General features: G+C 32.0%; 1 protein-coding gene and 1 long non-coding RNA gene across 4 annotated transcripts; both read right to left on the minus strand.

Annotated features, from left to right (window-relative positions):
* Positions 1–3,532: 3,532 nt before the first annotated feature.
* Positions 3,533–6,930, minus strand: LOC145123473 (mitochondrial import inner membrane translocase subunit TIM50-like). Of its 3 annotated transcripts, none has more exons than XM_079058684.1 (11): positions 6,768–6,930; positions 5,605–5,914; positions 5,355–5,443; positions 5,132–5,168; positions 4,970–5,031; positions 4,747–4,860; positions 4,514–4,618; positions 4,343–4,441; positions 4,117–4,273; positions 3,931–4,033; positions 3,533–3,711 (listed from the first exon to the last, which is right to left on the minus strand). In XM_079058684.1, the coding sequence occupies exons 2-11, from the start codon at positions 5,894–5,896 to the stop codon at positions 3,666–3,668; spliced, it is 1,104 nt and encodes a 367-aa protein (XP_078914810.1). In that variant the 5' UTR covers positions 5,897–5,914; positions 6,768–6,930; the 3' UTR covers positions 3,533–3,665. The 3 variants fall into 3 exon arrangements, with proteins under 3 accessions (XP_078914810.1, XP_078914812.1, XP_078914811.1); XM_079058686.1 differs by having other exon boundaries at positions 3,533–3,762; XM_079058685.1 differs by having other exon boundaries at positions 5,605–5,924; positions 6,768–6,879.
* A 6,546-nt stretch (positions 6,931–13,476) lies between these two features.
* LOC145123414 (uncharacterized) lies at positions 13,477–16,769 on the minus strand. Its single transcript, XR_013715131.1, has 2 exons — positions 15,767–16,769; positions 13,477–13,639 (listed from the first exon to the last, which is right to left on the minus strand). It is a non-coding gene; the product is annotated as an uncharacterized LOC145123414 (long non-coding RNA).
* Between the last annotated feature and the right edge of the window lie 11,131 nt (positions 16,770–27,900).

A 27,900-nucleotide genomic window follows, 5' to 3' on the forward strand; every position in this document is an offset into this window, starting at 1 on the left:
AGATTCTGAAGTTTTGTTTGAAATAAACGTTTTAAACTCATTTGATTCGATTTTTTTTTGTTAAAAGTTAAAAAACTAAAATTTTCTAGAAGTTCTTAAAAACACATTGTAAACATGTTGCAAAATTAATTAGTTTTAACATTGTATTAAACTAATGTGTTTGAGCTATGTTTAGCATTTAATTATACAATTACCGTAGACTATACTTCCAGTAAAATATCTTAATACCCGAAAAAACTATATAAAACTACGATTGTGTCTTCTACTCAATTACATATTTCCAAAAAGGAAAATCACATTAAAGTAACAAAAATCCAAGAACAAAACAAGCTCTCAGTTCTACACTTAAATGTATAGTGCTAAATTTAAAAAAAGGAAAAGAAAAAAGTGAGATACAACATGTTGCCTCTTAGGCTAAGAGGTGTGGTCACCTCTCGCTTTTCCACACCTCTCATATTCTCACATCAAACCTCATCCTCCTCCCCTCACTCCCCAGTTTCACCTAGAAAAAATTTCACCTTTCATTTTCCAAGTTTTAAGAAGTTATACAAAACAAGTGAATAAATAGAGAGAGAATAAAAATGAGAGGAAGAAAGAGCACACCCATGAGACCAAAAAGTGAGTAAAAAGGGTGGGTTGTGTACACCGCAACCCCACATCCAATTTTGTACTCACTGTATAGATGCAGTGAGATTGCACACCTCGCTACCTCAACCTTACAACATCTCCAATGAGAGTGTGATAGGAGTTGTGAGGGTTGATGTGGAGTTGTATGGGTGTTGTATGTAGTGGCAGATCTAAGATTTATATAGGTTGTGGCACAAAAATATATTATAATACAATTTTTTTTGGGTCTGATCAAATGGTTAATGACTTATTAATCACTAATTACTGGTTAGAATTTCTATAAAAAGATACCAAAGTCCTTTTATTTGAGTGGGGGACTATAGCCAAATAGAAACCAAATTTAGGAAAGATTTTGAAAATACTTCAAAAAAATAGACCAAATCTGAAACTATGAGTATAGGGACCATATTTGTAATGTGTTGAAGAGTGGTAAGGTGGATTGTACTACTGTATTTTGGGGTTGTACGATGATGATATGGTGGTATGTATTTTTTATTTTATTTTTTATAAATATATAGAGGATAAGAATTGTAGATTAGTAAAAAGTTACTGATATTAAAGTTAAATAGAATTATGAACATGTAAACCAAAATTTATGAATATGTTATTCTATCAATATATTATATAAGAAAAAATAATAGTAATTAATATTAAACTTTAATAGCAATAATAATTTAAATATAAAAATTTAATAAATAAATAAACAGCCTAATAAGCTCTGTTCCTTGTTTGAATTTGGTTTTGAACATAGTAAAAATGATTACTCTTTGTTTATCAAAACATGACAAAATTGCAAAAATGGTCCCTGTGGTTTGTCAATTTCTATGGGTAAAGTCCAAAAAAAAATTTATTAGCAAAAAAGGTCCCTATTTGATGGTTTTGTTGTGGTTTTGGTCCCAACCTCGTTAAGTTTAACAGCATGACTGTTAACTTTTGGCAAATGACGGATTTACCCCTAGGACTATTTCTGCAGTTTTATCTTTTTACCAAACTACAAGGACCAATTATGCAATTTTTCTTTTTCATTTTATTGAATTATTATATATTAATTATTTTAATTACTTTTTTCTTTTTAACTTTTTTCTTATTGTATTGTTTTTTTATTGGATTATCATATATTAATAAATATTATTTTTAATATATTATATTTATATATTAATAAATATTACTTTTTTTATTATTAATTTTTTTAATTATTGTTTTTTGAATTTCTTCTTTATTGCATTAATTCTTTTTTATTGTGTTATTATATATTAATAAAAATTATTTTTAACATATAATATTAATCTATTAGTAAGTGTTACTTTTTTGGATTATTAAATACATTTAATTAATTTTTTTATTTTGTTAATTCTTTTGATTGGATTATTATATATTAATAAATATTATTTTTAATATATTATATTTATATATTAATAAATATTACTCTTTTTATTATTATTTTTTTTAATTTCTTTTTTATTGCATTAATTCTTTTTTATTGGATTATTATATATTAACAAATATTATTTTTAGCATATAATATTTATCTATTAGTAAGTGTTACTTTATTGGATTATTAATTTTATTTAATTAATTTTATTGCATTAGTTCTTTTTATTGGATTATTAATTTAAAATTTTTATTTTTATTTATAATAAATAATATTTTTTAATTGTTATTAGTTTTTTTAATTTCTTTCTTTATTGTTTTAAATAAAAATACCAAACACTCAGATTTGGTAATTAATATAGAAATATTTTTAGGGAAATTATATATGTCAAAATCATAAGTTTATTGAAATATATAGCAAATTTAGATATATGTGAATACACAAAAACTAAAATACACACGATAATCTCATTTCGTGAATAATTACAGAACTTATATATTTGTATATATAGTAACAGAGTTGGAGACGGCCCGATAGTGGTTTGTTGTGATTGAGTGATGGTGGTGGTGTTGTCCAAAATATGTTATCTTCCAAATATTTAAAATAAATTAGAGAATGTGGGGTGGGTGAATTTTTTTGGTATTTTTATTTGAAACAATAAAGAAATAAATTAAAAAAAACAATTAAAAAATATTATTTATTATAAATAAAAATAATAAATTTAAATTAATAATCCATAAAAAGAACTAATGCAATAAAAAAAATTAAAAAAAATTAATTAAATAAAAATAATAATCCAATAAAGTAACACTTACTAATAGATAAATATTATATGCTAAAAATAATATTTGTTAATATATAATAATCCAATAAAAAAGAATTAATACAATAAAAAAAATTAAAATAATCAATTAAAAAATTAATAAAAAAAGTAAAATTTATTAATATATAAATATAATATATTAAAAATAATATTTATTAATATATAATAATCCAACTAAAAGAATTAACGAAATAAAAAAATTAAAAAAAATTAATTAAATGAATTTAATAATCCAAACAAGTAACACTTACTAATAGATAAATATTATATGTTAAAAATAATATTTATTAATATATAATAATAATAATAAAGAATTAATGCAATAAAGAAGAAATTCAAAAAAAAATAATTGAAAAAATTATTAATAAAAAAAGTAATATTTATTAATATATTAAAAATAATATTTATTAATATATAATAATCCAATAAAAAAATAATACAATAAGAAAAAAGTTAAAAAGAAAAAAGTAATTAAAATAATTAATATATAATAATTCAATAATATGAAAAAGAAAAATTGCGTAATTGGTCCTTATAGTTTGGTAAAAAGATAAAACTGCAGAAATGGTCGCAGGGGTAAATCCGTCATTTGCCAAAAGTTAACAGTCATGCTGTTAAACTTAACGAGGTTGGGACCAAAACCGCAACAAAACCATCAAATAGGGACCTTTTTTGCTAATAAACTTTTTTTTGGACCTTTCCCACAGAAATTAACAAACCACAGGGACCATTTTTGCAATTTTGTCTCAAAACATAAAAGTCGTTTTATTCTTACATGAATGATATTGTTACAAATGGGAATAAAAAATCATTCTCAATCTAAAATCCACTTCCATATTTTACTCAGCGTCTCCACAGTCGACCTGGTTGCTTCTGCTCCTGCATTCTCCTGAATCATCACCCCAACAAATATGTCAAATGTCTAAAATACCCTTCATTTCTGACCATAACAAATGCAACCAATCAATAATTTTAATGATAGTGGAAACAATTAAGATGCTAAATTAATCAATAAAATGGTGAAATCACATTATGCTTTTTTGTATCTTGCCAAAAATTACAAAACAAAGCGTGAATTTTTAATTTTTTTAATTTTTAAAATTTTTACCTCTGATATTCTTTAGAACGTTCAATGAACTCTTTAGCTATATCATTTCCATTGTATGAAGCAAGAACATGTCGAATATCACCAGGCCTATTTCGTGCAACATCTGCAGTTAATAAAAATAAGGTACCCATAAATCCCTTTTAATCCAATAATATAATTTAAAAAAAAATAAAAATTAGTGTTTACATTCAAGAAATGGAATAAGATCCACTAATGCAGTGTCATCAGATTCACATTTCCATGGTTTTACTGGAACACAGTTTTCTGGTTGAAGGCAACTCTCAACAGCATTACCACTCACATACAAAATTCTTGAAGGATCTCTATTAAGTTTTGACAAATCCTACAAAAAAAAAATGTTTACTATGATTATATTTAATAAAAGATTTTATTTAAATTTTAAATAACATACTCTATAGTGCTTCCCATCTTGATATCTTGTTGCAGCCCTTGATAGTCTGTATCTTATGCAGTGGTTTCCATCTAATCTATCAACAACAGGATCAACATACTGCGATAACAAAATAAGGTCTTAACAATATTAAAATAAAGAAAATAGAGGAAGGGTAACAAAGTAATTTACCATGGACTGCTGATCGGAATAGATTATAATTTCATAAAATTGGGCTAGCTGTTCTAAAAAGTCATCGATTCCTGGTCTTTTAAATGTTCTCCAACCTCTCTCACGCTTTTATCATAAACATTATAGAATAAAATGTTAGTAATTATTAAGTGGATAAAAATTGGAGATAAGATTAAATTGAAAAAGAAGAGATGGAAAATTTTATATAATAATTATAATATATAGTTATATACCTTCCAATCAGAATAGAGTAAAGTTTCATTGAGGTCCAAAACCAATGTGAATACATGTTGCTCTTGTGGATGCAAATCTGGAAGGAGCTTCTCTGATAAGGGTTCTGTAAAACCCTAAGAAACAACAAGATTTTTAAGCAAAAAAAAAAAAAAAAAAAAAAAGAAAAATATATGATTGAGGAAAGAGGTTTATATTATATTATATTATGTTATATATACACACTCGAACATGTTCTTCTGTAGATTCACGCATCTCCAAATAAAGCTCAACTAATTTAGCAGGAACTGAAAACATCAAGAAAATAGAAAAGATGAAATATATAAATAATAATTAAACAAAAAAGTAAAAAGAATAGATAAATATGAGAAAGCACTAAGAATGAACCTGTCATTGCAGTTGATTTTAGCATGGTTTGAAATTTCTGCAATTATAACAAGTAGATATGTAATTCACACTCCAATAGAAAATAAGGATGTCTGTTATCGGTCTCATCATTTCACAAGGGTATTTTTGTCATTTTGTCTCTTAAGTTTACTGTTATCAAAGAGAAAAAAGGGAAAGTTCATAACAGACAATCAGACATCTAAGTCAGATAACTCATACTCACCTGAAATGAAGACAAATCATCACCTATAGAAACTTTTTCCATTGTACGCAAACCCTTTGTCTTCTCATAAACTTCTTCTAAACTATATGCTGCAAAAGGAGATACAAAGCATTGCAATTGTTAATTTGTTATTGATATTAATATTAATATTGAGTCACTTCTATATATTTCTCCTTCCATTTAAGAATATAAAAATAAAGAAAACAGAGGAAGGGTAATAAGGTAATATAACATTTACCACTACACTCACCATAGGTGGCATAACCAGCAGTGGCAACACCTCCAGTAACCGCTGCAACCAAAGAAAACTTGAGAAAACTCCATGGTTGTCCTTGTCCACCACCACCTGTGGTGGCTGCTGCTGCAGTTTCAGGTGGAGTTGATGATGATGTGGACTGATCACTCAGGATAGAAGAAGAAGATGAGATTATGGACTCTTTGGAAGCATTTGTAGTGACACTAGAATACAAATGAATATTCTTGTTGCTCTTCAAATTCAATACTTTGGAGGAAATTCGTTTGGATTGTGTAATTATTGACATTCCTCTTTATTTGGGATCCTGGTGAAAACTATAAATTATTGACAATCGTATATCATGCAATTTGGTAAACTTCAAAGGGCATAAAAGGGATTATCTATGCTTGATCATCTTTTAGTTTTTAGGGATCAAATATCAAATATGCAATGCATGATTTTAAACTAATATTGTTTGAGCGATTCCCTTTCTACATATCTTGAAAGCCAATTTATGTCTTTAAGATGTTGTGTTATGACTTATGAGAGCTCTAAATTTTGTTATATCACTGATTTTAAGCCTCACGAGAAAGCCTTGGGTCGTGAGGTTCTGATACAGTGAATATGAAAAAATGAATCACAGACAATTAAATACTTTTAAACATCATTTACCTCCTAAAACTATATAACTAACATTATAACAGTGCATCATAAGATGTAAATTAACAAAATCGAGAGGTATTTGAATTCATTTTTTGAATATATACATGAAAACCAACAATTTACCACTCAGCTCACCAACTTCTCTTGTTTTAGAAAGAATAAGATCACACAAGAGAGGTGATGTAAAAATACCCAAATGTTTTTCTTTCTATATAAAGGCATAGTTTGAGTTTGTTAATTCATTTTATCAGTAGTACCAATTTGCCCTAATTTTGTAGGATTTGTCATAGGGAACGCTCCCTTTCTCCCAAAAACAATAGACACTGCTTATACAGAGATTTAATCGGTAAATTATCTTCAAAATGTTATGTTCCTAATAAAAAAATTCAAAGCGATTGCTAATTTTCTAAGAACAGGAAAATAGGTTTTAACAAATTTGAGGTCAAAAAATCACATGTGACATACAAAAGTCAAATATTATTCAGAATATTCGCACATTAAGAGATAAGGATTACCTATATCAAGCATAGATTGAGAAATGAAGTGTTAGAAATTGGCGTCGATAACGCTCCAATTTGTAGTTAGCTTGAGAGGTGACAGCTAAATCTCATCGTGGCACTAGGGTTTAGCAGAGGTTTACTGGGATGGAGATGTAAAGGAGTTGCTATTTAGGGTGTTTGGGATTTGCTTGTCAGCTTAGGCCTTAGGGCATCTCTACTCCGTGTCTCATTTTCACATTAAAATGGCATTGATCCATCACTAATCCTAATTCCATTTGTTGCATCACTTGTTTGTTTAAATGAATAATATATATTAGACAAAAGTAAAAAAATGGTGATGTGATATCAATATTTTAAAAATCGGTTTGAATAGGTTTGACCAGGAACAAGAGAAAAAAAAAAGTTTATTTCGTCCGATTTTATGTCTATTTCTGAATCGGAATGAACCGACCGATTTTTACTAAAACCCTGTTGAACCGGTTAAATTAAATCGGTGGAACTAGTTATTTTAAATAAAAAAAACATGGAAATGAATCATTTTGTATGACAAACTTTGATGTTTTTTTTCATATTTATTTAGATTTCTTTAAATAAAAACATATGGTAAATGTTATGAAGTTTTTTAATGTGTTTGTATTCATCTAATACTATATTTTGTTTTCGTATTATACTTTATTTTCTTTTTGATGGATGTGAATTGATGTAAACTTATGATTATGTGTTTTTTAATGTATTTAGATTTATCTACAACTTGTATTTATATGTATTTTTTAATGTTTAAACTCGTAGATGTCTATGTGTGTGTAGGAAAATAGGAAAAAAAAATATAAAAACTATAGAAACTGGTTGAACCGAGAACCGTTCACCATACCGGTTCAATTAAAGAGCCGATTTTTAAAACATTATGTGGCACACATTTTTTCTTAGATTTGATTCAAGCTACAACTTTTTTGGATTGGTGGTCATTTAAGCTAGTTTATTTGTGGTTTTGGTCTCTCTTCAACTTGAAAAGACTATTATACCCTTAAAATATTTATTTTTCATTTTTTTCGTATATTTTTTAGTATTATATATATATATATATATATATATATATATATATATATATATATATATATATATATATATATATATATATATATATATATATATATATATCATACTATACTTATAAATGAAACATTTTTCCTTTCACCTCATGCATTTGAAACTCCCACACATTTTCACCTTCAAAGTAATTAATCACACATTACACACTTTATATAACTGAAATTTTGACGCTATGAATGGAACTATGGATGGAGAATTTAGAGCATGGCATGAAGGAATTATTGATTTTTTTCTTATGTACTTATAAATATGCTCCCAATTCTGATAAAATTTGGCAAGAATGATGAAACAAAACCTGCTCCTACATGGTAATTAAATCTTTTTGTATCATTTATTTATACCTTCTACTTTATTAGTTTGCTCCTGATGCATGGTAATTAAATCGCTTTATATCATTCATTTCATAACTTCAACTCCTTTAGTTTGTATAATTTCAAATACTCTAAACGGATTATGAATATATGGCAGGTGTGATTGGATATAATGGACTGGTGATGAACTAAACTATACTTATAAAGGAGACATTTTTCCAATCACCTCATGCATTTGAAACCCCATACAAATTTCCAAACACCTCATGCATTTGAAACCCCCACACATTTTCACCTTCAAAGTAATTAATCACACATTACACACTTTATATAACTGAAATTTTGAAGCTATGAATGGAACTATGGATGGTGAATTTAGAACATGACATGAATGAATTATTGATTTTTGTCTTATGTACTTATAAATATGCTCCCAATTCTAATGAAAATTTGGCAAGAGTGATGAAACAAAACCTGCTCCTGCATGGCAATTAAATCTTTTTATATCATTTATTTATACCTTCTACTTCATTAGTTAGCTCCTGCTGCATGGTAATTAAATCCTTTTATATCATTCATTTCATAACTTCAACTCCTTTAGCTTGTATAATTTCAAATACTCTAAACGAATTATGAATATATGGCAGGTGTGATTGGATAATATGGACTGGTGATGAACTAAAGCAGATACTATACCCTAGAAATGAATCCAAGTTGTCCGATCATCAGCCGGTGAAGGCGATATTTTCTAACGAAGTTAAAGTCTCAAGATAGAATATCAAAACCTTTGCATTTCAGATAGGTTTTCATAACTATATTTGTTCCAAACTTACTAAAGAATGCAAGAACAAGAGGTCTACCCACAATTCTTGAAGAATATGAAACTACAATAATGAAAGAAGATTTAAAACCTTTAAAAATGAATGAGAAACTCCAGCATAGAGATTTAATGGCGGAAATTCAGAAGTTCTACAAAAGCTACAATGAAAAAAATGCGAAAATTAGATGTCTTGAATTACCAAACATTACAGGCAATAAGTAAGTTCTCTAATCCTATCATCATTTTCATCAAGAACATGTTTATAAATATTAAATTCTAATTTTATTTCCAACTTCAACAACAAAATATTATTCTTCCACGATGCTAATTAACTCATAAGAACTATGTCTTTTAAATTGCTAGCAACTGGAACCACGAACACACCATGCTTAGTTGGCGTTGATCGGAAGCCAATTGATCCATTTGAAACTCCAGTCACAATTACCAGCCTCAAAATTCGAGATTAACAATCGACGACATCTCACAAAAAAAGATACTAGAGAGTAGAGACATCAGCCTTCCATATTCGCTTATTCGGATCAGAACCCAACTTCACAGAACCAGGAAGCTCATTTAAATGCTCCAAAGCATTGGTCTCTCTTCCTCTTCTAGGATGACACTTCCATTCCCATAGGCCAACAACATCTCATTCTTCATCACCTGATACATATAATCCACAGTAAGCTCACCAAATCACTTTCAACAACTTAATTCAAACGACCTTTATTTGGGTTATTATTGTTTAATTAAATACAACAAATAAAATGGATGATGTTTCTTAAGATTCATAAACATCACATGTTAATCAAAAGAAACCTAATAAATAAAAAATCATATGAAATTTAACCAACTAATGTTGTATTGACTTATTATTGGGTTAATGTGTAGAAATTATTGCGTTATAGTGGTTTCTCCCCTTCTAACAACCCATAAATTTAAAATTAAAAAAAATAATAAACTAAAAACAAAAACTGGGTGGAGGAGATGATGCGACAGAAAGGGGAAAAACATGGAATTGGCAAGGAACACTCCAACAATGCATCCTCTTAAATCCAGACCTGGGACCCCTACGAATACCCGACTTTTGTCAAAATCATCAAAATCATGAGCAAACGACATCCGGATCTTATTCAATGATTTCAATTACCTGTAACCATAGCTTATTGTAGCCACCTCCGAATTCTTTTTAGGGTTCTCAGGCCCACAACAATATACAACTCCGGAGAGAATAGATTATTGAATGTGAAACGTAGATACGTGGAGATCGACGTTCATGAAATTGAAGGAGGGAAGATAAGGAGTATATGGTATTTGAAGGGGAGGTTGGAAAGAATGTGTCGTAGTTGACTACCCTCCTCCGTTTCACATTTTAATAATTTTTAAAAAATATGATTCAACACATGTAGGTTTACTTAAAAAACTAAACGCATACGACCACAAATGAGACCCCATATTTAGTCAATTATCGAATAATTACATTAGATACTAATGTGTACATAAACATTACATTTACAATTTTCAACTAATAATAATTTTTCATTATTTATTAGTATAAATTATTTATAAATCAAAAAATATACATACTATTTAATCGCATACAATCTTTATGTACAACCTATTCACAACAGATTAAACCATATCAATTATAATGTAATAATTTTGTTAATTGCATTATGTAGTATCTTATTTGTTTTAAAATCATAACTTCTCGATTAACCATATTCTTAAAAAGAATGTTAACTATTTATTATTATTATTATTATTATTATTATTATAACCATATTAAACTATATAATTATTTTACTGCGCAACGCGCGGTCATTCGTCTAGTATAACTATATAAGAGACATTTTTACTTGCACCACATTCATTTGAAACCTTCATGACTTTTCAATTTCTTTCAAATAATTATTATAAATTGGTTAATAGTGTTAAATTAATGTAAAAACTAAATTCTAATCATAAACTAACTAAACTACAATATTAAAATATCATATTTGACTTCTATTTATAAAAGTATGACTTTAAATTTTTAACATATTATAGTTAACTTATTAGTTTAAATATGTTGTCGTATATGAGCAATTGTCATTTTAAAGTCACAACTTCGGTATAATTTATGATTTTATGCAAAATATTTAAATTATTAATTGTAATATAATGTTAAACGGTTAACTTAAATCAAAATTTCAGTTAAACTTGAAAAAAAAAATCGAGAGTTTATTTTATAAATAGTTAAAAGTTATAAACTATAGTGTTAAACCTAAATTGTAATCCTAGATTAACAAAAAAAAAACCATGAAAGTATTTTTTATAATCATTAAAAAATTTCAAATAAGTAGCTTAAAAATAACTTACAATAAGAATAGTTAAAAGTAAAATGTTATTTTTAAATACAAAAACAATGTTTGTTGTTTTAAATAATTACAATAAAAGAAACTAACAATATTCATCAAATAAATTTTAAAAAAGTTAAATTTCTGAAACCAAATTAAAATAATTAAGAGTTTCCAAATACGGTATTTTAAATAACTTATAACAACAATAGTTAAAAATAACATTATATACAAAAATTATATTGATACCTTTAAAAACAAAAACAATGTTTGATGCTTTAATTAACTACAATGATATAAATTAAAATTTTAAACAAATAAATTTTTTAAAATTAATTAATCATAACAACAACTATAAATATCATTAAACTACAAATTATATTTAATTTTATTCATGAGTAATCTGCAGGTAGAGGCCATTGAGACAACTGAGATTATAGAATTTAAAAAATGTCTACATTATTATATAATTCAAAACAAACAATCTTTATACCAACTTACTATAAGATTTATTATATAAGAGCTAACAAAAACGTCATTGATATATTTAAAAACATATATTTGTAAATATTTCAAATATATTGTTGTATTCTGCGCAACACGCAAGTATTCGCCTACTATTTATCTATCTATATCTATATCTACCTATATCTATGTCTATATCTATATATACTTACTAGTTTATAACTCGTGAGAACCACGGTTATAAAATTAATTAAACTTTCATAGTAAAAACTTAAAATTATTAATCAGTTATTTTAAATAAATTATTATTTAAGAGATATGTTTTTAGTTATATAAAATTATAATCGTTGATTTAAATAAATACATTAAATTATATCACCTTATAATATATATTAATTTTATTTTATTTTTTATTCTAATGTTATTAATTTAATGTAATTAGAATGTGAAATTTAAAATTTAAAATTTCAAATGAAAAATCAATTATTAATTTAAATGATTAGAGTGAGAAATTTAAAATTTAAAATTTGAATAGAGAATTAATAGGTTGACATGTGGCATGATAAATGACATATAATATTAATGATGATTTCTAATATTGTGACATTTGTCAATAGGAAAATAAACTTATTCATTTATTAGAATAGGGATAAATGAAGCATTTTTCCTTTCGTTCATTTGAAACTCTCATGAGACATTTTTACTCAAACAACATTCATTTGAAACCTCATATTTGAATGACTACCACTCAAAAGTCTCTTAATAATGATTAACCATTCAAATATTTTATAACTTATATAATATGTTTAATAAGCAATTAATGGATAGTCTACTATAAAAAGTCAATCTCTTTGAGTAGACACACAAATACCAATCACATACAAAGTTCACAAAGAAAACAAGTTTAAAGGTTTTTGTGTTGGTTTGAAGGCTTTGGACCATTTTTCGAGTCATGTTATTATGTTAAAGTTTGTAATTTGTAAGTTTGTTATATACTAATTATTTATTTTATTTTATTTTTCTTGGTTTAAGTATTCTTTTAAGACAATCATTGTATGTTGTGGTTGAAATTTTAATGTAAATTAGATTAGATTCATGTTAACGATCGTATGTTATGGAATGTGATATAGATAATATTTAATTAAATATTGTATATATGTTTGTATGTTTATGTTGCTTCAAAGCAATAATTAATTAAAAATCATGGATATGTCATATTATCCATATTATTCATGTAAGTCTATTTTAAAATGAAATTTGTCTATCTTATCACTTTATATTTTAGTATATGTTTAACATTTTAAGTATAATAATAAGTGTTTTTTAAAAGTTTTCTTTCACTTATTAATAATAATAATTGGTTTTAAAATTAACGAACAATAGTTATAAATAATAAAATCAAATTATAAAAATCATGGATATGTCATATTATCCATGCAAGTCTCTTTTGAAATGCAAATTGTCAATCTTATTACTTTATCATTTAGTATATGTTTTATATTTGAATAATAATATTAAATGTTTCTTAAAAGTTTTCTTTAACTTATTAATAATCATAAGTGGTTTAAAATTAATGAACAATAATTTAAATTGATAATAACATCAAATGTCACACCCTCGACCGACGGTGGAAACACCGAGGTGCGCGACGTAAACCAGTAATCACAGTTATTGAACATACATTGAACAATACAAATACAATCTTCTTTTATTACCAAAATAGAAATTACATTGACAAGACTATTGCTGAAATTACTACACATGCCTAACAATCCGGCGCTCACAACTGTATGATAAAAATATCGGAGAATCTTCTGTACGAACACTTCCGACCTTATAAATAACCTGAGAATACATGCATTAAAATACGTCAACAAAATTGTTGGTGAGTTCTACAGGTTTTAAAACACAAAGTAATTTTATACTAAAAAATGTTTTATAAAATTTATCTGGTTGACCAGCTTTTATAAACACGTTCTTTTCTATCAAAAGTATAAAATAATTCAGTCATAAAAGTATATTTAGACTCATTTAGAAATGTCATTTGCTCAAATCCAAAAAACACACCATTTGTAAAATATATAAGTAAACCAAACTTATGACAAATTCTTACGGTTCTTATGACCAAAATGTTTTTTTTATATAAAGATTTTGAATACCAATTTATATAAAATAAAGTTATATCACACTTGGTGAAAACGTAAAGTAGTCAAATTTACTCTTGAAAACCTTGTACAAACATTTGTATAGTTTATATGTAAAACTCATAAGTTTCGAATTTTATAAACTTTGTAAATCCGCGTCGTATTATTAATTAAGTATTATCTTACTTAATTTGGAAATCGACACTTAACCAGTGGGGCAAACTCATCCCAAAATACTTTTCAATAACCGGTAAATTGTAAACGCATATTTTTACCACTCGTAAAATTTCAACGACAAATATTAATCATTCTCTTTACAATTCTATTCTTTGAAACGTCTCTACTTACGGAGAATTATGTCGTAGGGAGAGGTAGTTAACAACCTAAACACTCTTACACACTCGGCCCAAATTGGGAGGATTGACTCAATCTAGACCTATACTTCTTCGAGTAAAAATCTTCAATATAACAATTTGTCTATAACCGACACTATTCGTCGCTCCTCCACAAGCCACATAGGCACAATAAACAAGCCACACAGACACAATATAAATAAAAATGGAGGAATCGATATCATTACTAACGTTTAAAAGCAGTCGTATAGTAACGAAGAAAGAAACACTTGACGCCTGTTGCCTCGTCAGACGAAGTTGTAGCTAGCAACCACAGACGGAAAATAACGATTCGCATAAATCTTTCCATAATAAATAGATCTACACCAAAGTTCTTTATTATAAATCTATGTCGTGTACATAGACCTACAGTATATGATCCCTCCTGGATTAACGGTTATAGAGCTAGGTGTCAATTCCAGGATTTGATCCTTACGAAGGAAAAACACACCATCATAAAACTCTCTCTTTCACCCCTTTCGATACATTCCTCTCACAAGCACACACGGGATACACAATCCGCAAAATCCATGATGACAATTCTTCAACTCATAAAATTCGCGTTCACTAGGGTCACTAACGCGAATCTTAGATTATTAAGATTTTCGAAGCTTAGTGAAATTAGTTAAATAGTGAGATTAGCGTAGCGCTCGACTATTGTGGCGATAATAATTTGAGTAGTTCTTTACTTCAGCCGATAAGGAGGATGTTCGTTCGCGTAGCCGAATACTCACTTATGTCGATGTTCGATAAGTTGCATAATTTATATGATATATAATTTATTGGGTAGTAATCCCCAAAAATTTGAGAATTAATTATATTATCATATGTGATGAGTTTCATATCACAACTAAAATGATTTATATTTTTATAATAATTATAAAAACAAATTATATCGTTTACTTAGCAATCGTTTCCACATTATGATCGGGAGTATAAAAATAATAATTGATTTTTTGTATATTTTCAATTAATTATTATATATATTTGTCAAATCTTCGTTTATAGTCGTTTAAGACAATGTGCATTCCCTTTGTACACAATTATATTGAATAACATATTTTGTTATGAGTATAATGTCTTTTTATGCTTTCTCAATATTTTCGTTCACATATATACGACAAATATTACAGTTTAGGATTCGTTGAATAACTTATATCTTTATATCAATCTACTTATAATCCTATGATTTTTATAAATATTAACTAATATATCACAACAAGGTATAATTTTATCATTTATAGCATTCTACTATAACTTATATAATTTGTTAATGCTTTATACCTTTTAGATTGTTATTTTCATAAACTCTTAACCAATAATAATGTATGATATCATTTTATGTATAAGATTTGAAAATCATCAAAACTTTAAATAGACACTCATGTATTCTCCCCCAAAATTAAAAATGTAAAAGAGGGGCCGTAGAAACTCACTTTCGATGCGTGATCTCGATCTAGGCTCGGTTCGTGAAGTTTGTCGTGAATAACCGCAAAGTAACCATTCTTGGGCTTTAAAACATTTCCGGGTTTGTTTTGGGAAATAATTTAACAAATGGGGGGTTGCTTAGTAAATTCATTAATCACAAGTGACCAGATTTGATAAATATTTGCAAATGGGATTTATTTTGATATCACTTAGCATTTGTAGGGGTTGATGTGTTTATTTATCATAATAAAAGGACTTTAGGGCTTTTGTGCCCTCATATTTTGCCCGATCGGTCACAAGGAAGAACAAATACAAGGAGGAAGCGCAAACGACACCATGTACGCCTCCGGTGGTTCATCCGTCGTGCGAAGGGAAGAAGAAATCGAAACAACGATCGAGGGAGGGTGGCTCAGTGGTTCATCTTTCGAGCAAGGAGGAGGAGTAGCCTATCTCCGACGAACCTCCTCAGGGTTCTTTCTCATCGCTGATAGCAGGAAAACGAAAGGCAACAGCAGCAACGACTGGCGGCGGTGGAGCAGGTGTCAAGGTGGCTGTTCGGTGGTTGAACAGGAGGAACACCACCGGTGCTTGGCTGATCGAAGGAGGCAGAAAGCGGGGGTGGCAACAAAGCCATTGCCGACAGTTTGTGGCAGCAAGGCTGCTCCGACGGCTCTTGGCTGTCGTCAACAGTGATGGTGGCGGAGCAAAGTAGCAGTGGATGTTCTCCAGCGAACCCTCGTGGGTTCCGTTCTCGTCACAGGTTAGTCCAATAACATCAACAATAATAGGGTGTGTTTGGCTTGCTGTCTTCTTGATTGCAGGAAAATCTCCACTTCTGGTGGAGGTTTGGGTTGATTCAATTAACAGGAATTGCACAAGGAAGAAGATAGAAGAAAAAGGTTGCTGGACCTTTTGTTTTTGGACAACCACTAATTGAGAAAAGAAACAACAAAAATATGAGAAGTTTCTTTTGAGTGTTGTTTTGGTTAAAGTGTATTGTAGAAGAAACATCACTTGGTCATTCTCTTTCATTATTGTATTTTTGGGTATATTTAGAAGCAATGTAGTGTTCTAATCATTCTATGTATTGATGTATATATTAACATGTATTTGTATATATATAAACATGTATTTTGTGTGTGTATTGAGTGTTGTGGTAAAAATGTAAGTGTAGGTACTATAGTCATATTTCTAGTAATTTATAATTGCATATTGCTAGTAATTTAAAATCAATTATGCTTGACTCAAAGTGCCAAAGTACAATGTTATATTTGGAATATCTATAATAATGATATTTTCGAACTTTCTTGATTCGCTTTCCTTTGATCCGGATATCAAATAATTTTTCTGAAATGACGACTAATAATCTCGGTCATGAGGTTTCCAAAGAGTCAGACGGATCTTAAATCCGATAAGCAGAACTCCGGTAAAATTCGTTTAAAGTTTCGCGACTTATAGGGTCAGATTCGACAGATTTTACGAATCTGATTTCGGTTGAGTTTAAAAATATTATAAAAATATAATAAATCAATAGACCGTAGTCTGAATTCAAAAATGTGTTCAAAAACAATTTACGAGACTCGTAGTTATTCCAAACGAAACAATGGATGATTTGTTTCAAGAAAATCAGATAAATAATGATTTTTATAACTTTAAAGAGTCGTAACTTTCTCATACGACTTTCGTTTTGGTTGTTCGTTATATCCACAAAATCAGGAGAACATAATCTACTCAAATATCTATTCCATAACTTTAAAATATATTTAATACAAAATTTTATTTTTAACGCCACCAAAAATTATTATTTTTTGGCGATTTTCGATTCGATCTCAACGATAGAGGGTTTTAGGCCGTTTGAGATGTTCTAAAAGCAACTATGAATATAAGTTATTTAATATACTTTACAAACATAAAATTATTGGTATTTATTGCATAACGGTTTGACCGCCGAACTCTGACCAATTTTTACAAGTTGTTACATCAAATTATATATTACATAACATTAGCTACAAATAAATTGTATTTTAAATGAACATCATTAATGAAATTAGAAAATAATTGCATAAGTAAAAATTTAAATTACTCAGTCATAACAATTGTTAAAAATAATACTAAATAGATAATTATATTTAATTTTATTAATGAGGAAGGTGGGTTGATGTCAATGAATATTATTGTTCAAAATATTTGAGATTATATATATATATATATATATATATATATATATATATATATATATATATAGGGAAAAGTTCAATAGAGAACCATAATTATTGGTTCTTCAAGGAACCAAATCTTTTTTTCAATTTCTAGAGCTTATTCTTTATCTAAAAAAAATCTAAAAATATCTAAATTCATATATTAACATTGTGAATGTGAAAAATATTTTTCGGATTCACCGTGTGAATCCGGATTCACATTGTGAATTTTCAAAGATTCACATTGTGAATTTGACGTAAAAAAAATTGAATTTAATATCATTGGAAAAAGGATAAAAAGTTATGAATTTCTGTATTTTTTGTTTTTTTTTATAAAAAATAAGTTCTAAAAGTTGAAAAAAAGATTGGTTCCTTGGTTAATTATGGTTCTTTATTGAACCTCACCCTATATATATATATATATATATATATATATATATATATATATATATATATATATATATATATATAAAAGTTAGTGTAAAAATATTATGTCAAAGTTAATGTCAATAACATAATCATTATAAACATATATTTTTCAATATTTTAACAATATATGTTTAACATGCGCCGCGCAACGCGCGAGAATTCATCTAGTATACTTATAAAAGAGACATTTTTACTTGCACCATATGCATTTGAAACCTCCATGACTGTTCAATTTTTTTCTAATAATTATTATAAATTGGTTAATAATGTTAAATTAATGTAAAAACTAAGTTTTAATCATAAATTAACTAAACTAAAATATTATGTAACGACCCAAATTTTACAAAGAAATTTTTCATTTTTAATTAATCGACCATATTTCATAAAACATGAAGATCCCAATAATTGTTTTCAAAACCACCAACATTACATCATTATTATTTTCAAAACATCAGATTGTCCCCCAAACTATATCGGAAAAGAGAGATAGAGTGCACGCCGCATCATCACGCCTTGCCTTTACCCTTGGACTCCGATGTACCTGAAACAAATCCACAAACGGTAAGCTGAAAGCTTAGTGAGTCCCCCAGAGCATACCCCACATAAACCACATATCACATTAGCTATAAAGCTACCTCTACCACATATCACACGTCAATTAGCCATGAAGCTATCTCTACCGTTAGCCACAAAGGTTATCTCTACCATCAGCCATAAAGGTTGTCTCTACCATTAGCCATAAGGCCGTCTCTACCATTAGCCATAAGTGTAGCACCCGATCCCTGGTACGTATTTAATTTCATGAAATGTTGCTATTTACTCTGGGACTCGGCGAGTTGGAGGCCCAACTCGTCGAGTAGACTCGACTGACGATCGGGGGTTTAAGTGACCTACTCGACGAGTCGGAAGACCGACTCGACGAGTAGGAGCTGTCTGGACAAAACCCTAAAATTTAGGGGTTGCACCCGATTTAAACACTTTATCTCGTCCCAACCCAGCCTCCATCACCCTCCCAACTCAGAGAAACCCTAGTTTGAAACCCTAAACCATTTTGAGTGATTTTGAGCTCTTTTGTGCCTTTTGTGTGTGTTTGAAGTTGAAGTAGAAGAAGAGAGCTTAGGAGATCAAGAGGAAGCTAGTAGATCCAGAGGTTTGCTTCATTATCAGTCCATTCAAGGTAAAAAGCTTGAACATTGACCATCTATTTCCTAGATCTTGTTTTGGGGCTATTTTTCTACCTTTTCTAAGCTTTTGAGAGGCTATGCTCAGATTTGCTTGTATATGTGCGTTTATACTTCAGATCTGGAACCATTGAGGGTTCCCATGGCATAAAGGTGCCAACTTTATGGCCATGGGAGACCCATGCATCACATAAACCCCATTTTATAGCCTTTTTAGCCAAAAACCCCATGCATGGACATCAAGTTCGTAGCTTTACGTATAAAAGGGACCCTAGGAGGTCAGATCTATGATTGGGATGCATTAAGACCCACTGAAATCGACTGTATATTCTTGAACAAAGAGGGACTCGGCGAGTCACTTGGGTGAATCGGCGAGTCGGGACGCTTTTTCCCCCAAAACGCCTTCTGGAAATGGTTTTGGTTGAGTGGAAGGAACACTCAGCCTGCTAGGGGTTTGTTTTGGACCTGGGAATCATGGGACTCGACGAGTGTATGAACAGACTCGACGAGTCCAAGGCAATCTCCCAACTTATGAAGACGGAATCGGCAAGTTCAAGAGGAACTCGACGAGTCATAGACTGAACATCTTTTTATGGATGAGGATAAACTCGGCGAGTTCAAGAACGAACTCGGCGAGTCGGTTGAAGATTGTCCGATGTGTTGTTGAAGGCGAACTCGTCGAGCTCTTGCTAGACTCGACGGGTAAGGACGGGATTATGGCATTGTGTGGTCATGGGGACTCGACGAGTTGGCGGGCCAACTCGACGAGTCGAGTCAACCAGATGTTGACTTTGACCAAAAGTTGACTTTGACATTGACTGGGATTGAGTGACCCTTGTAAGGGTTACGAGTATGAGTATGAGTTGATAACTTGGAAGAGTTGTCGTATAGGGATTGAGGAGTCGGGGAGAGTCGATTTCCACATCGAGATCAGTGCAGACACTACGCGACATTGAGGTGAGTTACCTTCCAGTAGCGGTGGGTCTACGGCCACAATGCCGGCCCACCAGTAGGAGTTGTATGTTGGATGATTGTCTTTGTGATATTCATCTAGGTTTGCTACTACCTGATATGTTTATGTGCTAGCATGATATGTTATATGTGATAGTGGTAGTAGGGGGAGAATAGTCCCCAAGTTCGGTCGTTAGGACCGAAGGGTAGGTCGGGCACCCCAGAATTACCTGACAGTATATTTATGCTATGATCTTATATGGTAGTAGTAGGAGGTGAAATAGTCCTCGTATGTCGATCGTAAGGACCGACGGGTAAGTCAAGCACCCCAGAATGGCTTGACCTGGGTAGGTCAGGCGCCCAGAATTGCCTGGCAGTATATGTGTGTTATATTATTACATGGTAGTGGTAGGGGGTGAAATAGTCCCCGGTAGTCGGGCGAAATAGACCGACGGGTAAGTCAAGCACCCCAGAATGGCTTGACCTGGGTAAGTCAAGCACCCCAGAATGGCTTGACCTGGGTAGTCAGGCACCCCAGAATTGCCTGACAGTATGTTATTGTATGGTGTGTGGTATGATGGGGGAAGTCACTAAGCTTCGTGCTTACAGTTTTCAGTTTTGTTTCAGGTACCTCTTCAGCGAAGGGGAAGGAGTCGACGCGATAGCGGCACATCACACACACGCATGATTTCCGCATTATGAGATTTTATTGGGATTGTACTCTGATTTTTATTACTATTGATGATATGGTTTTGAGACACGTTGTTACAGTTTTATAAATTGATTGACATTGGTAATGTTTTTGGTAAACTATTTTATGTGTTACTTAATTAAAAATGAAATTTTTGGCCTTGAAAATTGGGATGTTACAATAAGGCTATCTCTACCGTTAGCCACAAAGGCTATCTCTACCATATATCATGCACAAATACATATCACACCTCTACATAACAAGTAAACCAACTATCGCAAAATGGGCCGGCCTTGGTGCCTTAGACCCATTGGTATGGTGAGAAAACTCACCTCATAAAGCTGAATCGGTAACTGAATTCAGGTATGTCCTATGCTGCTCTTCCCAAACTGTTTGTAATCAATGAGTAAATAACTCAACATAATCCCATAAATACCCCCAGGGTCAACCCTGGTCAAAGTCAAAGTCTATAGTCAAGGTCAACAGTCCATATTGACCTTGACTCGTCGAGTACAATCATTCACTCGTCGGGTTCCCTAGCTTAACTCATAGACTCGCCGAGTCACCCGAGGGACTCGTCGAGTTCCTTGATGTTTACGGCCGTAAACCACCAACCATACACCCTTGGCCGTAAACCCTTGGCCGTGAACGAGGAAACCCTCTCGACTCGCCGAGTCTCTTGCATGACTCGCCGAGTCCCTATTAGTCTATTATGTTTACGGCCTCTTCCAGTGGGACTCAAGGTCCCAAACTTCAGATCTATACTCTACTAGTGTGGATAACACGTAAAGTTGCAAACTTTACGTGCATGCAAGGCCTCACATGGCCATAATCACCAAAACTAACCTTCAAACAAGGTTTTCATGCATGGAGAGGGAATGGGCTTAATAAAAGGTGCAACTTTATGATATTTGGGACCTAATAAGGTCCAGATCTGGAACAATATCCTTGTGATAGGTCCAGATCTAATATTGCTTCTATTTCCTCAAAGTTGGTCACAACTCTCAAATAGAATCTAGGCTCAAGGTAACAGATGCATACCTCAATTCAATGCCTAAGACGAAATAGATGCTTGATCTAACACTTCTCCCTTGATACTTCCTCTTCAAACTTGGAATCCTCCCAAAAATCTCAAGGATAAGCTCCCAATTGATCTTACTTCACACACAAGAGGGTGTGCGGCCGTAAACGTTCTTCTAAGGTGCTAAGGGAGGCTACTGGGGCGGATAATGACGTTTATATAGGGGCAAACCCAAAATTTAGGGTTTTCTTTAAACAGCTCGGACTCGCCGAGTCGACCTTCGACTCGCCGAGTCTGTCCCGTTCCGCGTTTCATGATCTCACGACCCTACTCGACGAGTTGACCTTCCAAGTCGCCGAGTCCATGCATAAATCCTTTCCAATTCAAGCCAGGTGTTACATATTAAATTATCATAATTTACTTGTATTAATGAATTTATGACTTTAACTTTATAACATATTATAGTTAACTTATTAGTTTAAATATATTGTCGTATTTGAGCAATTGTCATTTTTAAAGTCACTACTTTTGTATAGTTTATGATTTTATTCAAAATAGTTAAATTATTAATTTCAATATAATGTTAAATGGTTAAATTAAATCAAAAATTCAGTTAAACTTGAAAAATTCGAGAGACTATTAATTGATAAAAGTTATAAATTATAGCGTTAATATTAATTTCAATATAATGTTAAACGGTTAACAAAAAAACCATGAAACTATTTTTTAAAATCATTAAGAATTTTCAATAAGTAGCTTAAAAATTACTTACAATAAGAATAGTTAAAAGTAATATTATAAAAAAAAATATAATGTTATCTTTAAAAACAAAAATAGTGTTTGTTGTTTTAAATAATTACAATCAAGAAACTAACAATATTCATCAAATAATTTTAAAAAAATTTAAACTTCTGAAACCAAATTAAAATAATTAAGAGTTTTTAAATATGTTATTTTAAATAACTTACAACAACAATAGTTAAAAGTAACATTATATACAAAAATTATATTGTTACCTTTAAAAACAAAAACAATGTTTGATGTTTTAAATAATTACAATGATAGAAATTAAAATCTTAAGCAAATAAACTTTTTAAAATTAATTAATCATAACAACTTTAAATATCATTAAACCATATATTATATTTAATTTTATTCATAAGTAACCTGCAGGCCATTGAGACAATTGAGATTATAAAATTTTAAAAGATATCTATATTATCATATAATTAAAAAAACATTATTTATACCAAATTATTATAAGATTTATTATATAAGAGTTAACAAGAGCTTCATTGATATATTAATAAAAAGATATATTTCTAAAGATTTCATATATATTATCGTATTCTGCGCAACGCGCGAGTATTCGCCTAGTCTATATCTATATCTATATATCTTATAAAGCAAGAATTTTTCTTTGAACCTCATACATTTGAAACTCCCAAGACTATTCAACTTATACAAATTAATTTATGATTAATTGAAATATTATGATTTGTAACTCCGAAAACTCCTCAAATCATGTTATTTAATTGATAAGTTAAATGAATTTTTTAGCCTATATAAAAAATTTGTAGATTACATATTGCATGTATGTCAACACAATATGATAGATTATCGTATACTTAAAATTATTATAATATTAGTTACAACTTAGTATAAAAATTAGTATTTCAATGATAAATGCTTATAATATTGTTTTTATAATATATAATTGTTAATATTTATATTATATTATTGGGCACAACTCAAGAGTTTAAAACTCCCACTACAACCCAATAGATTTTTAATTTAAATGTAATTATGATTTCAAATTTAATGTAATTAGCCATGCATCTATATTTTCCACTACATTCAAAAGTTTTTTAAACTTATGGTTATTAATGTGCAATTCCTTTTTATTTTCCACTTATTTATTCAACACATTGTAGCTATATTAGTAGTATATAAGTAAGTTTTGATTAAAAAATCATATGTTTGAAAAGATTTGTGATTCAAAATGAAAGAGTTGAAAAAAATTAGTTTTATCGCATCAATGGTTATTTCAACACAAATTTTTTATAACAATGTTTCTATATATCAAATTGAAACATCCAAATATACAGACCAAAAATTTCTTTTTAAAATCATCTATAATAAAACCATAAGTCATCCATCATCATAAAGAAAACCATAAGTCGTGTATCTCAAAACATCGTGTCAAAATACTGTATCAAAATCATAAAAGAAAATATCAGAGTCTAACATCCCAGGCTGAAACTGTGGTGTGTGCCATGGGATCATCCCGAGCCCTTCCCCTTGCTAGTGGAAGTACGTGAAACCAAAACTGAAAACTGTAAGCACGAAGCTTAGTGAGTTCCCCCAAGCTACCACATACCATACACATAATCACATACTAGGCCTAGCCCACTGCATCGGGCCCCGCCCGACATCGAACGAATCCAGCATCGGGCCCCGCCTGACATCGGACTGAGGTCCGACATAACTTGGGCCTAGCCCCTGCATCGGGCCCCGCCCGACATCGGACTGAAGTCCGGTATACATATCATATCAACAAGCATAAACATAAACATAAACATAACATGAAAGTTAACATTCCTCGGGCTTGCCCCGACATCGGACCAAAGTCTGGTACACATAATCAGACACATCCAAGAATCACAAAGACATCAAGCATACTAACTTCCCCGGGCTTTCCCCGACATCAGACCGAAGTCCGGAACATAAAATCTACGTCGGGCTAACCCCGACACATACAATCACACATAAACGGGCCGGCCTTGGTGCCTTAGACCCGTTCCTATAGGAGAAGACTCACCTCGCAAAGCTGTCTGCAAAAACACGCGGAGAGGAATATCTGATAGCTGCTCCAACGACTCCCCGGCTATCAATATCACAATAATGCATTGTCAAAACCTGATAATCCTTCTCAGGGTAAAATGACCATTTTACCCCTGGTCAAAGTCAACATCCTGGTCAAAGTCAAAGTCAAGGTCAACTCCCAGTCAACCCAACTCGTCGAGTCATCTCCCAACTCGGCGAGTTTGTGAATAATTTCAGACTCGTGGTCAACTAAGTCAACTCGTCGAGTCCCTTCCCAGACTCGTCGAGTTCTTCTTGTTATAGTATCGGGATATATCGACTTCAACTCGTCGAGTCCCTCTTTGGACTCGTCGAGTTCTTCAGCTTTCGAGTCCTAATCTTGTCCAACTCACTGAGGCATCCCCAAAATTCAATGGTTTCACTCGTAACCAAAAAAGGAGTTAGGGTTCACGACCCGACTCGCCGAGTCCAAGAACAAATCGTCAAGTCCTCCATGTGACATACCCATTCAGTCGATTCTAATCCATTCCGGTGCTTCTAACTCATAGATCTGGACTCCTTAGGCTAGCATTACACGTAAAGTTGCTAACTTTACGTGCATGCATGGTGTTATGAAGCTAAAACACCTAATCCATACAAAAATGAAGGTCTAAGTCATAGAATGGAGCCATGGTTGAATAAAGGTGGCAATTTTGAGCTTCCAAAGCTCAAGAGTGCCCAGATCTGAAGTCCTTACATCCCCAAAGGTCCAAAACTCGGAATGACCTTGGAAATGACCCAAAAATGACAACATACAAGCTAAGAAGGGGATCTAAGTGAATAACAGCCAAGGTATAAGCTTTATACCTCTATGAAGACATAAATGATTCCTTAGCTCTGGATCTTTGACCTTCCTTCTGCAACTCCAAGCCTTTTGCTTCCTTCTTCTAGCTTTAATCACAAAAATGGCAAGAGATAGCTCAATATCACTCAAGGTTGATTAGGGTTTCGAGATTAGGGTTTTGGGGTGATGGAGGCTGGGATGAAGGCCATATATGATGCTTAAATAGGGTGCAAACCGCAAAGATTAGGGTTTCATCCAGTCTGGCCTACTCGTCGAGTCAGGACTTCGACTCGTCGAGTAGCTCACTTAAAACCCACACCTTTTCTGCCTTCTACTCGACGAGTTAGGGCCACCAACTCGTCGAGTATCCCTTCCAAAATAAATAAATAATAAGGTTAAAATGCGTACCTGGAACCAGACGTTATAATTCTCCCCCACTTGTCTTAGACTTCGTCCTCGAAGTCTGCTGCCTCTGAAAACAACTCTGGGTAGTGCTCTCTCATCTCCTCCTCGGGCTCCCAAGTCCACTCTGAACCCTTGCGGTGATGCCATTGCACCTTTACCAACTCCACCATCTTATTCCTCAATTCCCTCGACTTCCTGTCAAGGATGGCTACAGGTCGCTCGATGTAGTTTAGGCTATCATCAACCTGTATATCCTCAAAGGGTACTACTACTGAATCATCCACTAAGCACTTCTGCAACTGAGAAACATGGAAGGTGATGTAGATCTGGCTGAGCTCTGCTGGAAGGTCTAACCGGTAAGAAACCCGACCCACCCGGGCCAAAACCCTAAACGAACCGATGTACCTGGGGCCCAACTTGCCCCTTTTCCGGAAACGAATGACACCCTTCCAGGGTGACACCTTCAGGAGGAACATGTCGCCCACCTGGAACTCTAAGTCTGAACGCCTCTTGTCGATGTAGCTCTTCTGCCGACTCTGAGCAGTCTGGAGCCTGCTCCGGACCTGCTGGATCCTCTCAGTAGTCTTGAGTAGTACTTCAGTACTCCCCATAACTCTCTGACCGACCTCACCCCAACAGATTGGGGTCCTACACTTCCTCCCATAGAGCATCTCAAAGGGAGGTCGGTCTATACTGGCATGGTAACTGTTGTTATACGAAAATTCCGCTAACGGAAGATACGTAACCCAAATGGCACCGAAATCTAATACACATGCGTGTAGCATGTCCTCGAGAGTCTGTATTGTCCTCTCACTTTGTCTATCTGTCTGAGGGTAGAAAGCAGTGCTGAAGTGGAGACGAGTACCCATCTCCTCGTGAAACCACTTCCAAAATCTGGAAGTGAAACGGACATCTCGGTCTGACACCACCGAGATAGGCACCCCATACCGTGCCACTATCTCACTCACATATGTTTCGGCCAACTTCTCGGCCGATATGCTCTCCTGAATCGGGATAAAATGAGCGCTCTTGGTCAACCGATCCACGATGACCCATATCGAATATACTCCACGTACGGTCCTGGGAAGCTTGGTAATGAAATCCATGGTGACATCCTCCCATTTCCACACGGGAATGTCTAATGGCTGCATATTGACGTGTGGTCTCTAGTGCTCAGCCTTGACCTTTCTACAGGTCAGGAACTTCTCCACATACCACGCTACGTCCCGCTTCATGTAGGGCCACCAATAATCAGGGCGAAGATCTCGATACATATTCGTCGCCCCAGGATGGATGGTGAACCTCGACTTATGGGCCTAATCCATCAGAACCTGCCGTACTCTGCCCCAGTACGGAACCCAGACCCTCCCATGTAGGTTCAACTATCCTCGGCTATCATAATCGATTGAGGCCACCCGGCCTACAATCCTCTCACACTTATGGCGCTCTTCCTTCAGGCCTTCAACCTGCGCCTCTCTAATCTGCTCCAACAGTGGAGTGATCACCGTTATCCTCAAACATATGTCTCTAATCGGAGCCGCTACTACCTTGCGGCTGAAAGCATCGACCACCACATTGGCCTTGCCCGGGTGGTAAAGGATCTCACAGTCATAATCC

Source organism: Lactuca virosa, chromosome 7, assembly GCF_052849685.1.
Source record: "Lactuca virosa cultivar CGN04683 chromosome 7, Lactuca_virosa_CGN04683_v6, whole genome shotgun sequence".
NCBI lineage: Eukaryota > Viridiplantae > Streptophyta > Magnoliopsida > Asterales > Asteraceae > Lactuca > Lactuca virosa.

Excerpts from the sequence above, each read along its gene's own strand:
- LOC145123473 (XM_079058684.1), bottom strand. The coding sequence starts at position 5,896 with ATGTCAATAATTACACAATCCAAACGAATTTCCTCCAAAGTATTGAAT. Across the intron at positions 4,274-4,342 it reads AAGATGGGAAGCACTATAGA|GATTTGTCAAAACTTAATAG; the intron begins GTATGTTATTTA and ends TTTTTTTTGTAG. Across the intron at positions 4,034-4,116 it reads TCTTATTCCATTTCTTGAAT|ATGTTGCACGAAATAGGCCT; the intron begins GTAAACACTAAT and ends TATTAACTGCAG.